Consider the following 16251-nt stretch of genomic DNA (forward strand, 5'->3'; position numbering starts at 1 on the left):
TGACCACCATTATACCGTTGTATGCGACCACCAAAACACAGTTGTATATGACCAAGATTACACAGCTATATTTTTCCACATAAACACAGTTGTATATGGCCGTCATAAAAAACTGTATATGACCACCATAACATATGAGTTGTACATGACCTACTTAACACAGTTGTATAGGACTGTCAAAACATAGCTAAAAATGTCCACTATTACAAAGCTTTATATGACCATCATGACAGATATATATGTCCAAAATAACACAGTTGTATATGAAAATCATAATACAGCTGTATAAGACCCATAATAATACAGTTCTATATGACCTCCTAACCACAGTTTTATATGACCGTTATAATGCAGCTGTTATGACCATCCTAAAGCAGCTGAATATGAGCACCATAACACAGTTGTATATGACCTCCATAAAAAAGTTGTATATGACTGTCAAAATGCAGCTGTATATGATCATCATTATGCAGCTGTATAAGACCATCATATCACAGTTGTATATGATCACCATAACACAGTAGTATATGACCACAATAATGGTCATATAGAATATAATCATCATAATGCAGCTGTACATGACCACCATAGCACGGCTGTATATGACCACTATAACACAGTTGTAAATGACAAACATAATGCAGCTGTTTATGGTCACCATGGCACAGTTGTATATGACCACAATAACACAGTTGTATATGACCACTATTATACAGTTGTATATGACCATCACTACAGAGCTGTATGTGACCACCATTACACAATTATATATGCCAATTATAACACACACCTGTATATGACCACCATTACACAAATATATATGACCAACTTAACACAGTTGTATATTATCACAATAACACAGCTGAATATGTCAACCATAATACAAGTGTATATGACCACTATAACACAGCTGAATAAGACCACCCTAACACAGTTGTATATTATCACAATAACACAGCTGAATATGTCAACCATAATACAAGTGTATATGACCACTATAACACAGCTGAATAAGACCACCCTAACACAGTTGTATATTATCACAATAACACAGCTGAATATGTCAACCATAATACAAGTGTATATGACCACAAAACACAGCTGAATAAGACCACCCTAACACAGTTGTATATGATAACCATAACACAGCCTTATATGTCCACCATAACATAGCTGTATATGACCACCATAACTCAGATGAATAGTACCACCTTAACACAGCTGTTTAGGACCAACATAACACAGTTCTATATAACCACAATAACAAAGCTGTTTATGATCATCATAATGCAGCTATATATGACCATCGTAATGCAGCTGAATACGACCACCGTAACACATGGGTATATGACCAGCATAATGCAGCTATATATCACCACTATAACACATCTGTATCTGCCCACCATTACACCAATGTATATGACCACCATAACAAAGTTGTATATGATCATATCACAGCTGTATATGACCATCATAACACAGTTGTATATGACCAACACAACACAGCTGTATGTGTCCCCTATAATACATTTGTATATGACCACCATAACACAGTTCTATATGACCACCATAACAAATCTGAATATGACCATCATAATGCAGCTATATAGGACCATAAAATGAACCTCTATATGACCACCATAACACATGTGTATATGACCAGAATAATGCAGTTATATATTTGACCCCAATAACACTACAAGGATGGGCGAACTGCCTTTTCTTGGACTGTTGGAAAGAATTTGACACATTACCCCATAAGAGTCTGATGCATAAGATGGAGAAACAGGCAGGAGTAACTGGTAGGGTACTCCAATGTAAAAGAGAGTACCTAAGTAACAGGAAGCAACATCAAGTACCTAAGCAACAGGAATGGTCGAACAAATGGTTGTTAGAGATAACCCAAGAAAATGTAATGTGATGAAGATAGGTGTAGGGAGCATGAGACTAGATACAGGGTATCATTTGGGAGATTAATTTCTTCAAAGATCAGTGAGAGAGAAAGACCTGGGAGTTAATATCATGCCAGACCTATCCCCTGAGCTTATAGCAAGAGGAAAACATCAGCAGAATATGCAAAGTTAGCTTTCATAAGAACGGCCTTATGAAACAATGTAAGGAATCTTTCAGAACTTTGTATATCACATATGACTGACCAATCCTGGAGCATGGAGTTCATATCTAGTCAAGCATGAAAGTGAACTGGAAAAGGTTTAAAGGTTTGCCACTAGACTAGTACCTGAATTAAGGTGTTAGAGCTACGAGGTGAGACTACGGGAATAAAACCTCACGTCACTGGAAGACAGAAGATTTAAAGGGGGACAAGACGACCACATACAAGATTCTCAGAGGATTTGATAGGGTAGATAAACACAGACTATTTCACAAAATGGGCACACGCACTAAGAGGCACAGGTTGAAATTGAGTGCCCAAATGAAACGTTAGAAATAATTTGTTCAGTGTCACAGTAGTAGACAAATGGAATGAATTAGGAAGTGATGTGGTGGAGGCTTACCACCATAACACAATTGTATAGGACCACCATAACACAGTTGTATATAACCACCATAACACAGCTGTATATGACCATCATAATCCAGTTGTATATGACCACCATAACACAGTTGTATATGGCCACCATAATACAGCTGTATATTACCTCCATAACACAGTTGTATATGATCTTAACTCAGTTGTTTATGACCGTCATAATGCAGTCGTATATGACCACAATAACACAGTTGGATTTGAACTCCATACCACAGTTGTATATTACTGTATATATGTATATGCACATACACATATACAGAAATATACACAAGTCAAGCCTGGCCTCGGGCCCCGGCCCGAGGCCAGGCTTGACTTGTGAGAGTTTGGTCCACTACACTGTTCCTTGCAACGGGCCGCAAGTCCACATACCCACCACAGCCCGGTGGGTCCGGCACTCCTTGGACCGAATTCGTAACTGGGCATCCCCAATGCAAGCCGAGTTGGTAGCAATAATGGTAGCACTCGAAATTATCGACAATACTGAAGTAGACAGCTTAATTATTTCCGACTCCCTTTCCTCAGTACGAGCAATAAATAGTTAGCAATCAAGTAATAACGTGCTTTTCTTGGAAGCTAGACGTAGATATATAAGTATACTTAGCAAGAGGGTAAGTATAAAAATGTTGTGGATTCCTTCTCACATTGGCCTGCAGGAACATGACAAAGTTGACGCCCTTGCTAAGGCTGCAGTAAATAAAGGCAGTATTGAACGGAATCATGAGATATCAAATAGGTCCCTTAAAAGTGTAATTAGACGAGAACTCCTGGATAGATTTGAAGAAAGTAGAACAGTGCAAACTGGAACTGGCAAATCCATTGTTCATCACAATGTGAAGTAAAACACATTTACTTGCACTTGTTACTTGCCCCATGTGTATGGGGCAAGTAACAAAGTCAGTAGACTAACAGATGTAGTCACAGCTCGTATAAGTCTTGGTTACAAGTATCATTGGCAGTTCGGCTTGAATATGGATCTAGATAAAGTGAAGTGTGTGGACAAAGACAGGGAAACACACTCGAACACAATATCTTGGATTGTAGTAAAATTGAACCATTTAGAGATAAATCTAAGCTCACTCAGTATGATATAGTAACCTTTCTTATTACCATTGATAAATTACCTGAAATCGTTGCACTGTATCCACATTTCGCTCCAGTAGATAAACGACATATGAGATTCAGAAACAAGTAGTGTATTGTGAGGACTAATAATAAACAGAAGCTCCCCTGTGACTCTGTAATATCTTCATTGGTCAAACTATTATGTATTAGCGATAAGACCTACCATTAATGTATGATGTAAATATGTAGCTCTTAAATTAGCACTTTCTTTGTAACTAGCTGACATTGTAACTATAAGGTGTGAAGGATAGATGAAATTGTTTATGTAATAATCTAATATGAAGTCTGATAAAGGCCTTTTGTGCCCTCTGTAATGTTTTTTTGCGCTACCGCTCACAGGATGAGTATGGGGTGCACAATAAACTAGCCGCCTCCGGCGGCAACAATAAAAAATCCTTAGAGTAAACTGTCTAGTTTTCTCTTGAAGATGTTCACGGTTATTCCGATAATATTTCTTACGCTCGCTGGGAGGATGTTGTACAACCGTGGCCCTCTGATGTTTATACAGTTTGTTTATACAGTTATACTGTGTTTTCTTCCATATCGTTCACTCCAGTATGTTGTTATTTTACTGTGTAGATTTTGGACCAGACCCTCCAGTATTTTCCACGTGAATATTATTTGATATATCTCTCGACGTCTTTCTAGCGAGTACATTTGGAGAGCTTTGAGACGAACCCAATAATTTTGATGCTTTATCGCGTCTATGTATGCCGTATATGTTCTCTGTACTCCCTCTATTTCAGCAATCTCTCCTGCTCGAATGGGAAAGTGAGCACTGAGCAGTACTCAAGACGGGATAGCACAAGTGATTTAGAGAGTACAACCATTGTGATGGGATCCCTTGATTTGAAGGTTCTCGTAATCCATCCTACCATTTTTCTATGTGACGCAATATTTGCTTGGTTATGCTCCCTAAACGTTAGGTCGTCAGACATCATTATTCCCAAATCCTTTACATGTTGCTTTCCTACTATGGGCAAATTTGACTGTCTTTTGTACCCTGTTATATGTTTAAGGTTCTCATTTTTACCGTACCTGAGTACCTGGAATTTATCGCTGTTAAACATCATGTTATTTTCTGCTGCCCATCCGAAAACTTTATTAATATCTGCTTGTAAACTTTCAATGTCTTCAGCAGAGGTAATTTTCATGCTGATTTTTTTGTCGTCTGCAAAGGATGATACGAAGCTGTGCCTTGTATTTGAGTCTATATCTGAAATGAGAATAAGGGAAGGCAGTTGTGCATGGACTGTACATTGAGGTACCGCTTTTAACTGCGCTTGGACTCTATTTTATATGGTTGACTGTTACTCTTTATGTTCTGTTCGACAGAAAACCGAGTATCCAGCATCCTACTTTACCAGTTATTCCCATTGACCTCATGTTGTGTGCTGTCACTCCATGGTCACATTTATCGAATGCCTTTGCGAAATCCGTGCATACCACATCTGCATTCTGTTTTTCTTCTAATGCCTCAGTGATTTTATCGTAATGGTCCAGTAGCTGTGATAGGCATGATCTTCCTGCTCTAAATCCATGTTGGTCTGCATTGTGGAGGTAATTTGTTTCCATGAAACAAGTGACCTGACTCCTGATCACTCTCTCAAATACTTTTATTATGTGGGAGGTTAGTACAAATGGTCTTGTGTCGTGTCTGGTGTTATGGATTTTTTGCTATCTGATTGGGCAGTCCAGAGAGAAGGCGGTGTTATCTCCTTCCCAGACAATGCACAGCTGGGTGGGCGACTAGCAAAACTTTTAGTTGTGAGTTTAAGCACAAATGTTGAGTTTTCCTTCTGTCAAGTCGAAATTCTGGGTCAAGTGATTGTATTTTTTGCACTTAAAGCACTGTTGTAGTTGAGGGTATGGTATCTATCTTTCTTGATGGTGTTAGAGGTTATTGAGATGTCGAGACATCTGAACCCATTTTCTACAGTTTGTGTTGCTGCAGCAGCAGTAGAGAATGTTACCTTCATGGTCGGGTGTAGGTTTTCGACTTTCTTGATAACCTTCGCTTTAACCCTTGCTAGGGCCGGTCTCTGGTCGTTGATGTTCTTCAGACTGTCGGTAGGTTCCTGGGTAGAGATAAAGATGCTGCACTCTTGTCGAAAATAGTTCTATCCACCAGGTAGCATCGAGAAGGGATGAGCATCAGATTCATGTCTCGTAGGGCTGCTTGGTGTTCTAGGGTAAATAGCTGTTCCAGAATCTCCTCGCTTGTACAGAGAAGTTCGGAGACGATCCTGTCATCGCGGATGTCAATCGGGGGATGTGTTGGTAGTGTCAGGGGGCCTTCGTCAGTATTTGGCTCAGAGTGAACGACTGCTCACCACGGAAGCTCACCTTAATCCGGTGAATCACTGGAGGAAGTCCGTACCATAAGTGAGTGCAGAAGACACGATTAACTCAGCCTTTACCTCCTTTGCAGGCCGCAGTAGCGAGGTGTGAATACCTGTATTTATCAGTTTTGTCTGTTTAACTTCTTATGATTAATGATTCCTCTCTATCCTGGATTAAGGTGCACTTCTGGATCTCCCTAGAGCGCTGGTTCGATATCGGTCTTGCTTCACTGATGTGCTTGTACTGATGCCAATATATCTCTTTACCTCAGCTATGAACACTTACGGAGATAAATCCATAATTATATTAAATTTAAGGTAACGTAATTATCAGGAGAAAGCACTAAGTAAATACTATATAGCTATTTAGCACTAGAAAGGAATTTTAGGACGTAGAATAGGACGGAGAAAAGGAATGGTGCCCAGTCACTTATTTAATTAAAGTAATTTCACTGATCACATAACCATATCGTTAATTTAAAAATTTCCCAAAAGCGCAACATGATTAGTGGCCATAAGGAAATGTATATATATTTTTAAAACATATATATGTATATTTTTTTTTTTAAATCCATCACAGCATTGTAGAGGATTCGATTCCTCGACGTGGGTACTACAATAGTGCGCACCTTACCTCTGAACCACCATGTAAGTTATACAATCTGGGATTCCAATAAATCTACAGGAAGTCTTGAGACTTCAACTGACGTAATTCCAGGTTTTAACACATGCACTCTGGTATAGGTAACAGAGATTTCTATCATACTACAGCATCAAATTCAGTGGGGTATTGTGTTGTATAAGTTATACTATACCGTGGTACAGAGGTATGGTGTGCTGGTTGGGAGTACTCGGGTCGAGGGATCGAATTCTCCACATTGCTTCAATTGGTTTTCTCATTGGTATATATCATTAGCATGATTTCCTTACGTATTATTTATATTATTATTATTACTGTTATTGATTTCAACAGGTTGTAAAGAGAAAGCCGAATTACAAACACAGAAATCACAATAGTGTGATGCATCAAATGAACAAATCCACAAGGGCCGTGACGAGGGTTCGAACCTACGTCCGAGATGATCCCAGACGCTCTTTAATCGACTAGAGCTCAGTCGATTAAGGCGCGTCTTGGATCCTCTCGGACGTAGGTTTGAACCCTCGTCACGATACTTCTGGATTTGTTCATGGGAAAGCCAAAGTTTGACTGTCTTGCACAAGTCAATTCATTAGAACTATACAGCTAGTCTTATGAAGCTATTAAGTGGTGTTCTTAGCTAGAGAATGGGTATGATCGTATTCTGAGTTGCTGTATATCGAAGCGACGGAGTGGATGGGTTTATTTTGTTATATACTTTGTCACCATTTCATATACAGCGTGCCTGTCAAAAGACAGGCACGCACGCCTGAAGTGCATGCACTATAGTGCATGCACCATGCACTATATTGCCTTATTGTCAGTTGCTTAATTTAGAAATTGTACTTGTGGTCGATCTCGAACTCATTGTTGATGTGACGACTTATATTGAATTTTGTAACTAGCTCATCAAGATTGACACTTGCATAGCTAAATGAACTGTGGTGTTCAGTCCATGAGCCCATTATGTGCCTTTGTAATCCTTTCCACTACCGCCCACAAGATGGGTATGCGGTGCATAATAAATGAACTAAACTAACTACCGGTCAAAAGTTAGTTACTTCTTTTGTCCTTCTTTCTTGATTAGATAACCAATTTTTAGTTTCTATTAAACATTAAGATCAACAATATCATTACACAAAATTACATTGTTCTACGACAAAAATTCACAAATATAATACTCACAATATTTGGGTCTGGCCGGCAGGCAAGAGCTCGATATGCATCATTTGGAAGAGCTTCTACACAAAAATTACTGGTGGTTTTTAATATTATCTCATCAAGCCACTTTAGCTTGATTCTATCTCCCTCGATAATAAGAGACGGCAGAATCTTTGATACATTGCTTTCTAGATTATAGTAAGCAATATTAAAGCCCCGAGGACACTTGAGAGAGTAAGGGGTCCATAATACTTCAGTGTGTGGTGCTTCAGAAGTGTTCACGAAGTTCAGTGGTGGTGTAAAGCTGGACTCCACTTTTGACAGACATCCACTAGGAGTCTGGGGTAAGTTCTCTTTGCAGCATTTCTGGCCCTTTACCAGCTGTGAATGAATGTTGTTCATGGAGGCACCATGCACTATAAGCAACATCCACACACCTACTGTCTTTAGGACCTGCATGTTCATCATTGGCAGAAAAATGTTCCACTGATGAAGTCTAGCTGTTGATACTTGTTTTGAAGTGGTCTGAAATAAATGAATAAAACATTTAATACTATACGATACAAAAATATGTACTTAGCATTTATTTATAGGTTCTGCTACACTCCCCAGATTACATCCAAAACCGGACTTCTGGACACTGTACCATTTTGAAATTGGAACACGTAGTACTTCACTGTTGTATTTAGATACAGACTACTTTAATGATAATATCATGTGTATTTTGTTTAAAAAATGTATTTGATTGCAATGGTGTAAGTGGACTGGCAGCGTTATTGACACCGTTCTCTGTTTACAATATTTGAGACAGCCGTCATGTCTTCTCTAAGTTACTATACAGTATACCGGCTAAGCGCTTTCTCCTGAAAATTATCAAACCTGGCTCAAAAATACTCTGATTCAGATTCAGAACAGCATATTGTCCCTTTCAAAGAAACAGAAATGACATTTAATATATAACTGGATTTATTTTGTATTTGCTTCACTTAATTGGTTTTTATTCAGGTGAGTACAGGAACATACGACTTGTTACTCTTGTTAGAGCTTTTAGAGCTTTTCCTTCCCATAGCTTATGGTAAGCCACATCCACTAATTTTCCAAGGAATATGGCCCATTAATAGTATAACAACCTGATAAACAGTTATTGCTGGGTGAGTAGAGGCGAGCAGTTTAGGATAGTCACCAAGTCACTCCTTCCAAACCAGTACACAAACCCAGGACGATATCGGTTACGAGGCGCGGGATAAGTGCTTGTTACCACTGCACTACCAGGGAGTAATGTAATATAAAATAACCAGTCTTAATAAAATGACCACAACTCACATTAGCCGTCTTTGGTGCCGTCTTTTGATAATTTCTTACTCCCCCTTACCTACCAACTTATTAATGCAAATTTCTCCCTTATCAGGCGGCTGATCTGGTCACCACATATATCAACAGAATCCCTGCATCTCAGAGAATCAGCAGAGTAAGCTGATTTGACTCTTAACGCTGGATCTGGGTAGAAACGGGAAGGGGGCTCCGTGTATGTATATATATATATATATAATATATATATATATGTCGTACCTAATAGCCAGAACGCACTTCTCAGCCTACTATGCAAGGCCCGATTTGCCTAATAAGCCAAGTTTTCCTGGAGCTTACAGTCCCCAAGAGGGCATTTGAAGGCATAGACGACGTTGGTCTCTTTTAAAGCGTTCTGCTTTGTGTCTGGAGAGTTTCTCATGAGTAGGCTGGCCGTTTTTCTGGTTTTATAGTAAATCGTCAGTTGTATCCTCTGATTTTTGTCTGTAGGGATAACGTTTCTATTAACAATATCTTTCAGGACCCTTTCCTCCGTTTTATGAGCTGTGGAAAAGAAGTTCCTGTAAAATAGTCTAATAGGGGGTATAGGTGTTGTGTTAGTTGTCTCTTCGGAGGTTGCATGGCGTTTCACTTTCCTTCTTATGATGTCTTCGACGAAACCATTGGAGAAGCCGTTGTTGACTAGGACCTGCCTTACCCTACAGAGTTCTTCGTCGACTTGCTTCCATTCTGAGCTGTCGCTGAGAGCACGGTCGACATATGCGTTAACAACACTCCTCTTGTACCTGTCTGGGCAGACGCTGTTGGCATTTAGGCACATTCCTATGTTCGTTTCCTTAGTTTAGACTGCAGTGTGGAAACCTCCGCTCTTTTCCATGACTGTTACATCTAAAAAGGGCAGCTTCCCATCTTTTTCCATCTCGTAAGTGAAACGCAGCACGGAACTCTGCTCAAACGCCTCCTTCAGCTCCTGCAGATGTCTGACATCAGGTACCTGTGTAAAAATGTCGTCAACATACCTGCAGTATATGGCCGGTTTCAAGTTCATGTCGACTAAGACTTTTTGCTCGATGGTACCCATGTAGAAGTTTGCAAACAGGACACCTAGGGGAGAACCCATGGCGACCCCATCTACTTGCTTATACATGTGCCCATCCGGGCTCAAGAAGGGTGCCTCTTTAGTACAACCTTGGAGTAGTTCCTTAGAATATTTTCTGGTATGTCAAGAGGAGTACAGGCTGGATCACGATACACTCTGTCGGCTATCATCCCGATTGTCTCGTCCACCGGTACGTTGGTGAACAGTGATTCTACGTCCAACGAGGCTCATATCCCTGTGGCCCGTGTGCCCCGCAGTAAGTCAACAAATTCCTTTGGAGACTTCAGGCTGAAGGCGCAAGGGACATAAGGAGTCAGCAGGCCGTTGAGTCGCTTCGCCAGTCTGTACGTGGGTGTGGGTATCTGGCTAATGATTGGCCGAAGTGGGTTTCCAGGCTTGTGTGTCTTGACATTTCCACACGCATATCCAGGTTTATATTCCCCAATAATCTTTGGCAGGTGGAGTCCGGATTTCTTGGCGTTCACAGTTTCGATCAGTTTGTTGACCTTTGCTTTCAATTCGGCTGTAGTGTCCTTCGTTACCCTTTGGAATTTAGTTTGGTGAGAGAGTATGAGGTTCATTTTTGCCAGATATTCGTCTTTTTTAAGAATGACGTATATTGGCGACTTGTCGCCTCTCCTGACAACTATCTCCTTGTTCTCACGAAGGCTTTTAGCTGCCGCTTTGAGCTCGGGGGACAGTATGGTGCTTCTGTAATTGCCTCGATTCTTTCCTCCTTCCGCAATAAGTTCTGCTTGTAAGGTATCTTTGATAGTGACCTTCTTTTGTGTCTCGAGGTCGAATATGTCGTCCAACAGGATTTCCAACTCCACTTTCTGGGCCATCTCACTCGGTCTGGACATAACGTGACAGTTTATACCCAGATTTAGGAGAGTGATTTGGTCCTCAGTGAGGTTAATTCCTGCAAGGTTCAGGAAGCCATCTCTTGGTCGTGGAATTGCCAACATTATATATATGGAGGACCTATGGCAATTCCACGACCAAGAGATGGCTTCCTGAACCTTGACTTTGTCAACAAATGAAGTCAACAAATTCCTTTGGAGACTTCAGGCTGAAGGCGCAAGGGACATAAGGAGTCAGGAAGCCGTTGAGTCGTTTCGGCAGTCTGTTCGTGGGTGTGGGTATCTGGCTGATGATTGGCCGAAGTGGGTTTCCAGGCTTGTGTGTCTTGACATTTCCATACGCATATCCAGGTTTATATTCCCCAATAATCTTTGGCAGGTGGAGTCCAGATTTCTTGGCGTTCACAGTTTCGATATATATATATGTATATATATATATATATATATATATATATATATATATATATATATATATATATATATATATATATATATATATATATATATATATATATATATATATATATATATATATATATATATATATTGCCATATTTATCTTGTAAGATTAAACTCACTAGGTGAGGTTGGTAGCATAAGTGGCAAACCAGGAGTTTGGCTGCCACTAGGTATAAGTATCTGATAGAGTCATAATGGTACTGGACTCACGGCGGCTTGAGTGGGTGTGTGCACGTGACAACGAGGCAAGTGTTGGAGCCGCATCCCCTGAACGTGTAACACTGAGCCCCTCTTCAATTGCCAGGAGCATACAGGGTGATCTCCCGATGAAAGTGTAAGTACCCTCCAAGATTTTGGTGGGTTTTCCGGAAAGGACAGTTCATCTACTTAATACATTGTAATACCATGCAATAGAATAGACTGACTGCGGAGGACCAAAGGAAACACGCTGATGAGTGCAAAGCAAGAGCATCCTCCACCTCTACAGCAGTACCCACCCACATATGTCCCATGTTGTGGGCAGCTCCGCATTAGGCTGTTTTGATGACATGAGAATCTCAAAGATTTTCATGAAATGCTGTGATTGATGAGCTTTATTATGCAAATGTATTTGTTTGTATCAGAAAATTATTATAGAATAATTAAGGTTAAGAATAACGATATAATATGAGACCATATTAGGTTATCTGGAAGACTGGCCGATAAGTCAGTTGACGACATACAGTCTGTGAGGCAAGTAATGTTGCCAGTTGTACCTACCTAGTTATACTTACCTAGTTGTGCTTGCGGGGGTTGAGCTTTGGCTCTTTGGTCCCGCCTCTCAACCGTCAATCTGCTGGTGTACAGATTCCTGAGCTTCTCGTGCTCTCATATTTACATTTGAAACTGTTTATGGAGTCAGCCTCCACCACATCATTACCTTGTGCATTCGAATTACTAACTACTCTGACACAGACAAAGTTCTTTCGAATGTCTCTGTAGCTCATTAGGATACTCAGCTGCCACCTGTGTCCCCTTGTGCGTGTTCCACCCATGTTAAATATTCCATCCTTGTCCACTCTGTCAATTCCCCTGAGAATTTTGTATGTGGTGATCATGTCTCCCTGAGCTCTTATGTCTTCCAGCGACGTGAGGTGCAGTTCACGCAGCCTTTCCCTATAACTCATGCCTCTTAGTTCTGGGACTAGCCTAGTGGCATACCTCTGAACATTTTTCAGCTTCGTCTTGTGCTTGACGAGGTACGGGCTCCATGTTGGGGCCGCATACTCCAGGATTCACTTTACTTATGTGGTATACAAGGTTCTGAATTATTCCTTACGTAGGTTTCGGAAAGCAGTTCTTATGTTAGCCAGCCTCAGAACAGTTGTGGAACAGTACTGTAGGGAACAGTAACCCCAGAAGTGGATTGCCATTGAAGTAGATCAATGATTGATTGAATTTTGTGATCAATATTGTCTGGATAAATATTGATCACAAAAAAAATTGTGTTTGTTATGAGGTTTGGTATATGTTAATATCAACCAATGTATTTTCACCAAAAGTGAAAATGGGAAGGTTATGGTCAGTATTAAAGCTTGTTCCATTAGACGGGTGTGCAATGCGGCAGTAGCTTGATCCAGAATATTCAGCTGAAAGTCCACAAAATAGTTTGTACTTCATCTCCCCGATTAAATGTTTGAACGTAAATTTAAGAACAACGAGAAAGTCAGACAGTTGTAACATGTCAGGTTAAGATAACAAACTATATTTTCTGACGACTCATCCGGGATTCAGGACTCCCAAGCTGTGTTTAAACAAAGTTTGATGTTTGCCGAGAGATTGAACAGATGAAGAGTGGGTCCCTCTCCTAGTATTACTTGAGTACCTTGTCATTCTGTTTTTTGTTACATAACCAATACAAGTTTGCTGTTATGTAACAAAACAAAATTAGGTATTAAGCAAAATCTGTTTGTTAGAATATTTTTATTGGGATTTAGTGAGATTTTACTTATAGAAGCGCGTTCAATGACATTAACCTAACATATATTAGTTACTAGTTTTATGTATGTATAGTCAGTTTTTGCGTTTTTGTGCTCTTCTGCTCAAGATTATCCTGTTTAACGAAACATGAAATGACTAGTGTGTTTATGTTAAACTGGAGTACATTCACTAATGTAAGTGCAGTCATGTATGCACAGTTCATATTACTATTTTTTTTTTTTAGTTTACGGTTTGGTCATACTGCCCCCGTCTCTCTCTAGAACGTCTGCTAGATAAAGATCTGATTTTTTTTAAATGTTTTTCAGCATCAGACTGAATTCGGAACGAAGACATATGACTTGAGGATTTTCAGTAACTAAGAGACAGTGACAGTAACAACGAAAACTTTTTAAGCTAACATATCAAGGGACTTACTAGATGACAGGCTGTGATGCACTCACTAGTCATAACCTGATATTCACACTAATCATGTTAGCCATATTGGAAAATCAAACTGGAAGCCCCAATTAATGAGTGATCAGAGTACATTGTCATTAGAGTATCTGGTGGAAATAGGAATGGCCGAGTTATGTAATGGACAAAAAAGGAAAAGACAGGCATACCGAAAGGAAAAATTTTGAGATGAGAAAATGCCTTTCAGAAATATGATAGAAAACAAAACACAGAGAAACATCTACAAAACTTGATAAACTGCATCATGCAGCCGTATCAGGAGGCCTTAGACAAGCCTATTCTGGTTTAAAAGGAAATAAAATAATTATAATGGAGGAACCCATAATTTAATCAAAGATGCAACGAAGTAAAGCAATTAAGTTCACAGACTTGGGGAAACTACAGCAATAATAGACCATCAGAAAGTAGAAGATATCAGGGGGCCAGAAATCAGTACTTTAGTGTGAGAAGCGGAAAACAGTATCAACACGTAATAACAAGTAAAGAAAATACCTAAATAAACTGCTTCACAGCCTCATCAAAGAAAAACAACAGTGAAGTAATAAACAATGAAAGTGACAACATGGGAGGATGGGTTCAGTGAGAATGACAAAGAGGTGTGTGACAAACTAAACGAGAGACTTCAGGTCTTCATAACAAAGGAAGGAAAATTACCTGAACTGGTAATTTGAGAGCACTAGAAATGAGATAGAAGGAAACTGTTGAAAGTGGACCTTACAAAGGCAGTTGGACCAGGCAAAATTTCACTATGGGTAATAAATGAGGGAGAAGCAGCACTATGTTTGCCACATTCACCATTGTGTATGGTCACTGGGACCTGTGTATGGTTCCATACACTGGGACTTACGCTGTTGTATAGATCACTGAGAACAGAAGACACTCCAGAAAGTCGGAAGACTGCAGATTTAGTTCCAATATTCAAGAAGGGAGAAAGACGGTGTACACTGGACTGCGGCCCAGTGTCCCTGACTTCCACACCATGCAGGGTGATGGGTAAAGATTGTGAGGCTAGTGGCACCTTTGATAAGAAAGTCCTTTGTAATTCACTACCAGCACGGTTTCAGATATAATAATTCTTGTACCACAAGATTAATAGAATTTTAAGATTAGGTGACAAAAATTAGACAAAACAGAGAAAGACAGGCATACTGAATGTATATTTTGATGGTCAGAAAACATTTGACACAATACCCCATAAACGCTTAGTGCATAAGTTGGAGACGCAGGCAGGAGTGACCGGAAAGTTATTCCCTTAGGTAAAGGATTACCTAAGCAACAGAAGACAGCAAGTTACTGTGAAGGCGTGAGATCTCCGAAAGGAGAAAAGTCTCCAGCAGAGTCCTAACGATTTAGTGCTAGAAACTTTCCTATGTCTCATATATATAAATGATTATCCTGAGGGGAATAGTCATTCCTTTCAATGTTTGTTAACGAGGCAAAAATAGTGAGCAGGATTATAATGGTGATGACAGCCAAAGGCTAAACGATGACCTGGACAAACTGAATGAATGGTCCAGGTAATGGTTTCTTAAATGCAAAGTAGTGACCTTAAATGTAGGAAGGAGGTCAGACTCAAGGTTTCATGATAGATGAAAACCTTTTGGAATTTGGGAGATAAAAAACCTGGGGATAGATTTCACTCCGAACCTGTCTCCTGACGCCAACGTCAAGAGGATATAATCAGCTGCATATGCTAGGCTGGCCAACATAAGAACTGCCTTCAGTAATTTGTGTAAAGAATAATTTTAAACCTTGTACATTTTAAATATTTTAAACCTTATAAATTATGCCAGACAAGTGCAATCTTTGTATCTCCAGGGTGGAGCCCCATATCTACTCAAACATGAGAGGAAGTTAGACTAATTCTAGAACGTAGAGGCATGAATTACGAGGAAAGGTTACAGAAATATAAACAATTGTCGCTGGAAGACTGAAGAGTTAGGGCGGGTCCTGCAAAATTCACCTGGGAATTCATAGAGCAGATAAAGACAGTCAATTTAGCATACGTGGAACTTATACAAAGGGAAGCAGGTGTAAGCCGAGTACCCAAATGAACCACAGAGACATTAGAAAAACGTTTTCAATGTCATAGTTGTTAATAAATGGAATGCACTAGTTAGTGATTCGGTGGAGGCAGATTCTAAACCCAGTTTCAGATATATAGATATGACAGAACACTATAGGGTTCAGGAACCTAAACCACAAGTTGAATTTCGGTTGAGAGGCGGGACCAAAGAGCCGAAGCTCAACAATCACTAGCACAAATACGTGAGTCC

At 39.8% G+C, this 16251-nt stretch overlaps 1 protein-coding gene across 1 annotated transcript in view; it reads right to left on the reverse strand.

The window, feature by feature from the left end:
• The window catches only part of LOC138349767 (G-protein coupled receptor Mth2-like), a 249037-nt gene that overhangs the window by 172677 nt on the left and 60109 nt on the right, over positions 1 to 16251 (reverse strand). Inside the window, exon 2 of the mRNA XM_069305104.1 lies at positions 7838 to 8338. Coding sequence (XP_069161205.1) covers positions 7838 to 8281 — 444 coding nt within the window. The 5' untranslated portion in view covers positions 8282 to 8338. The remainder of the gene's footprint in view (positions 1 to 7837; positions 8339 to 16251) is intronic.

The sequence above is a fragment of the Procambarus clarkii genome, chromosome 54 (assembly GCF_040958095.1).
Source record: "Procambarus clarkii isolate CNS0578487 chromosome 54, FALCON_Pclarkii_2.0, whole genome shotgun sequence".
Classification (NCBI taxonomy): Eukaryota; Metazoa; Arthropoda; class Malacostraca; order Decapoda; family Cambaridae; genus Procambarus; species Procambarus clarkii.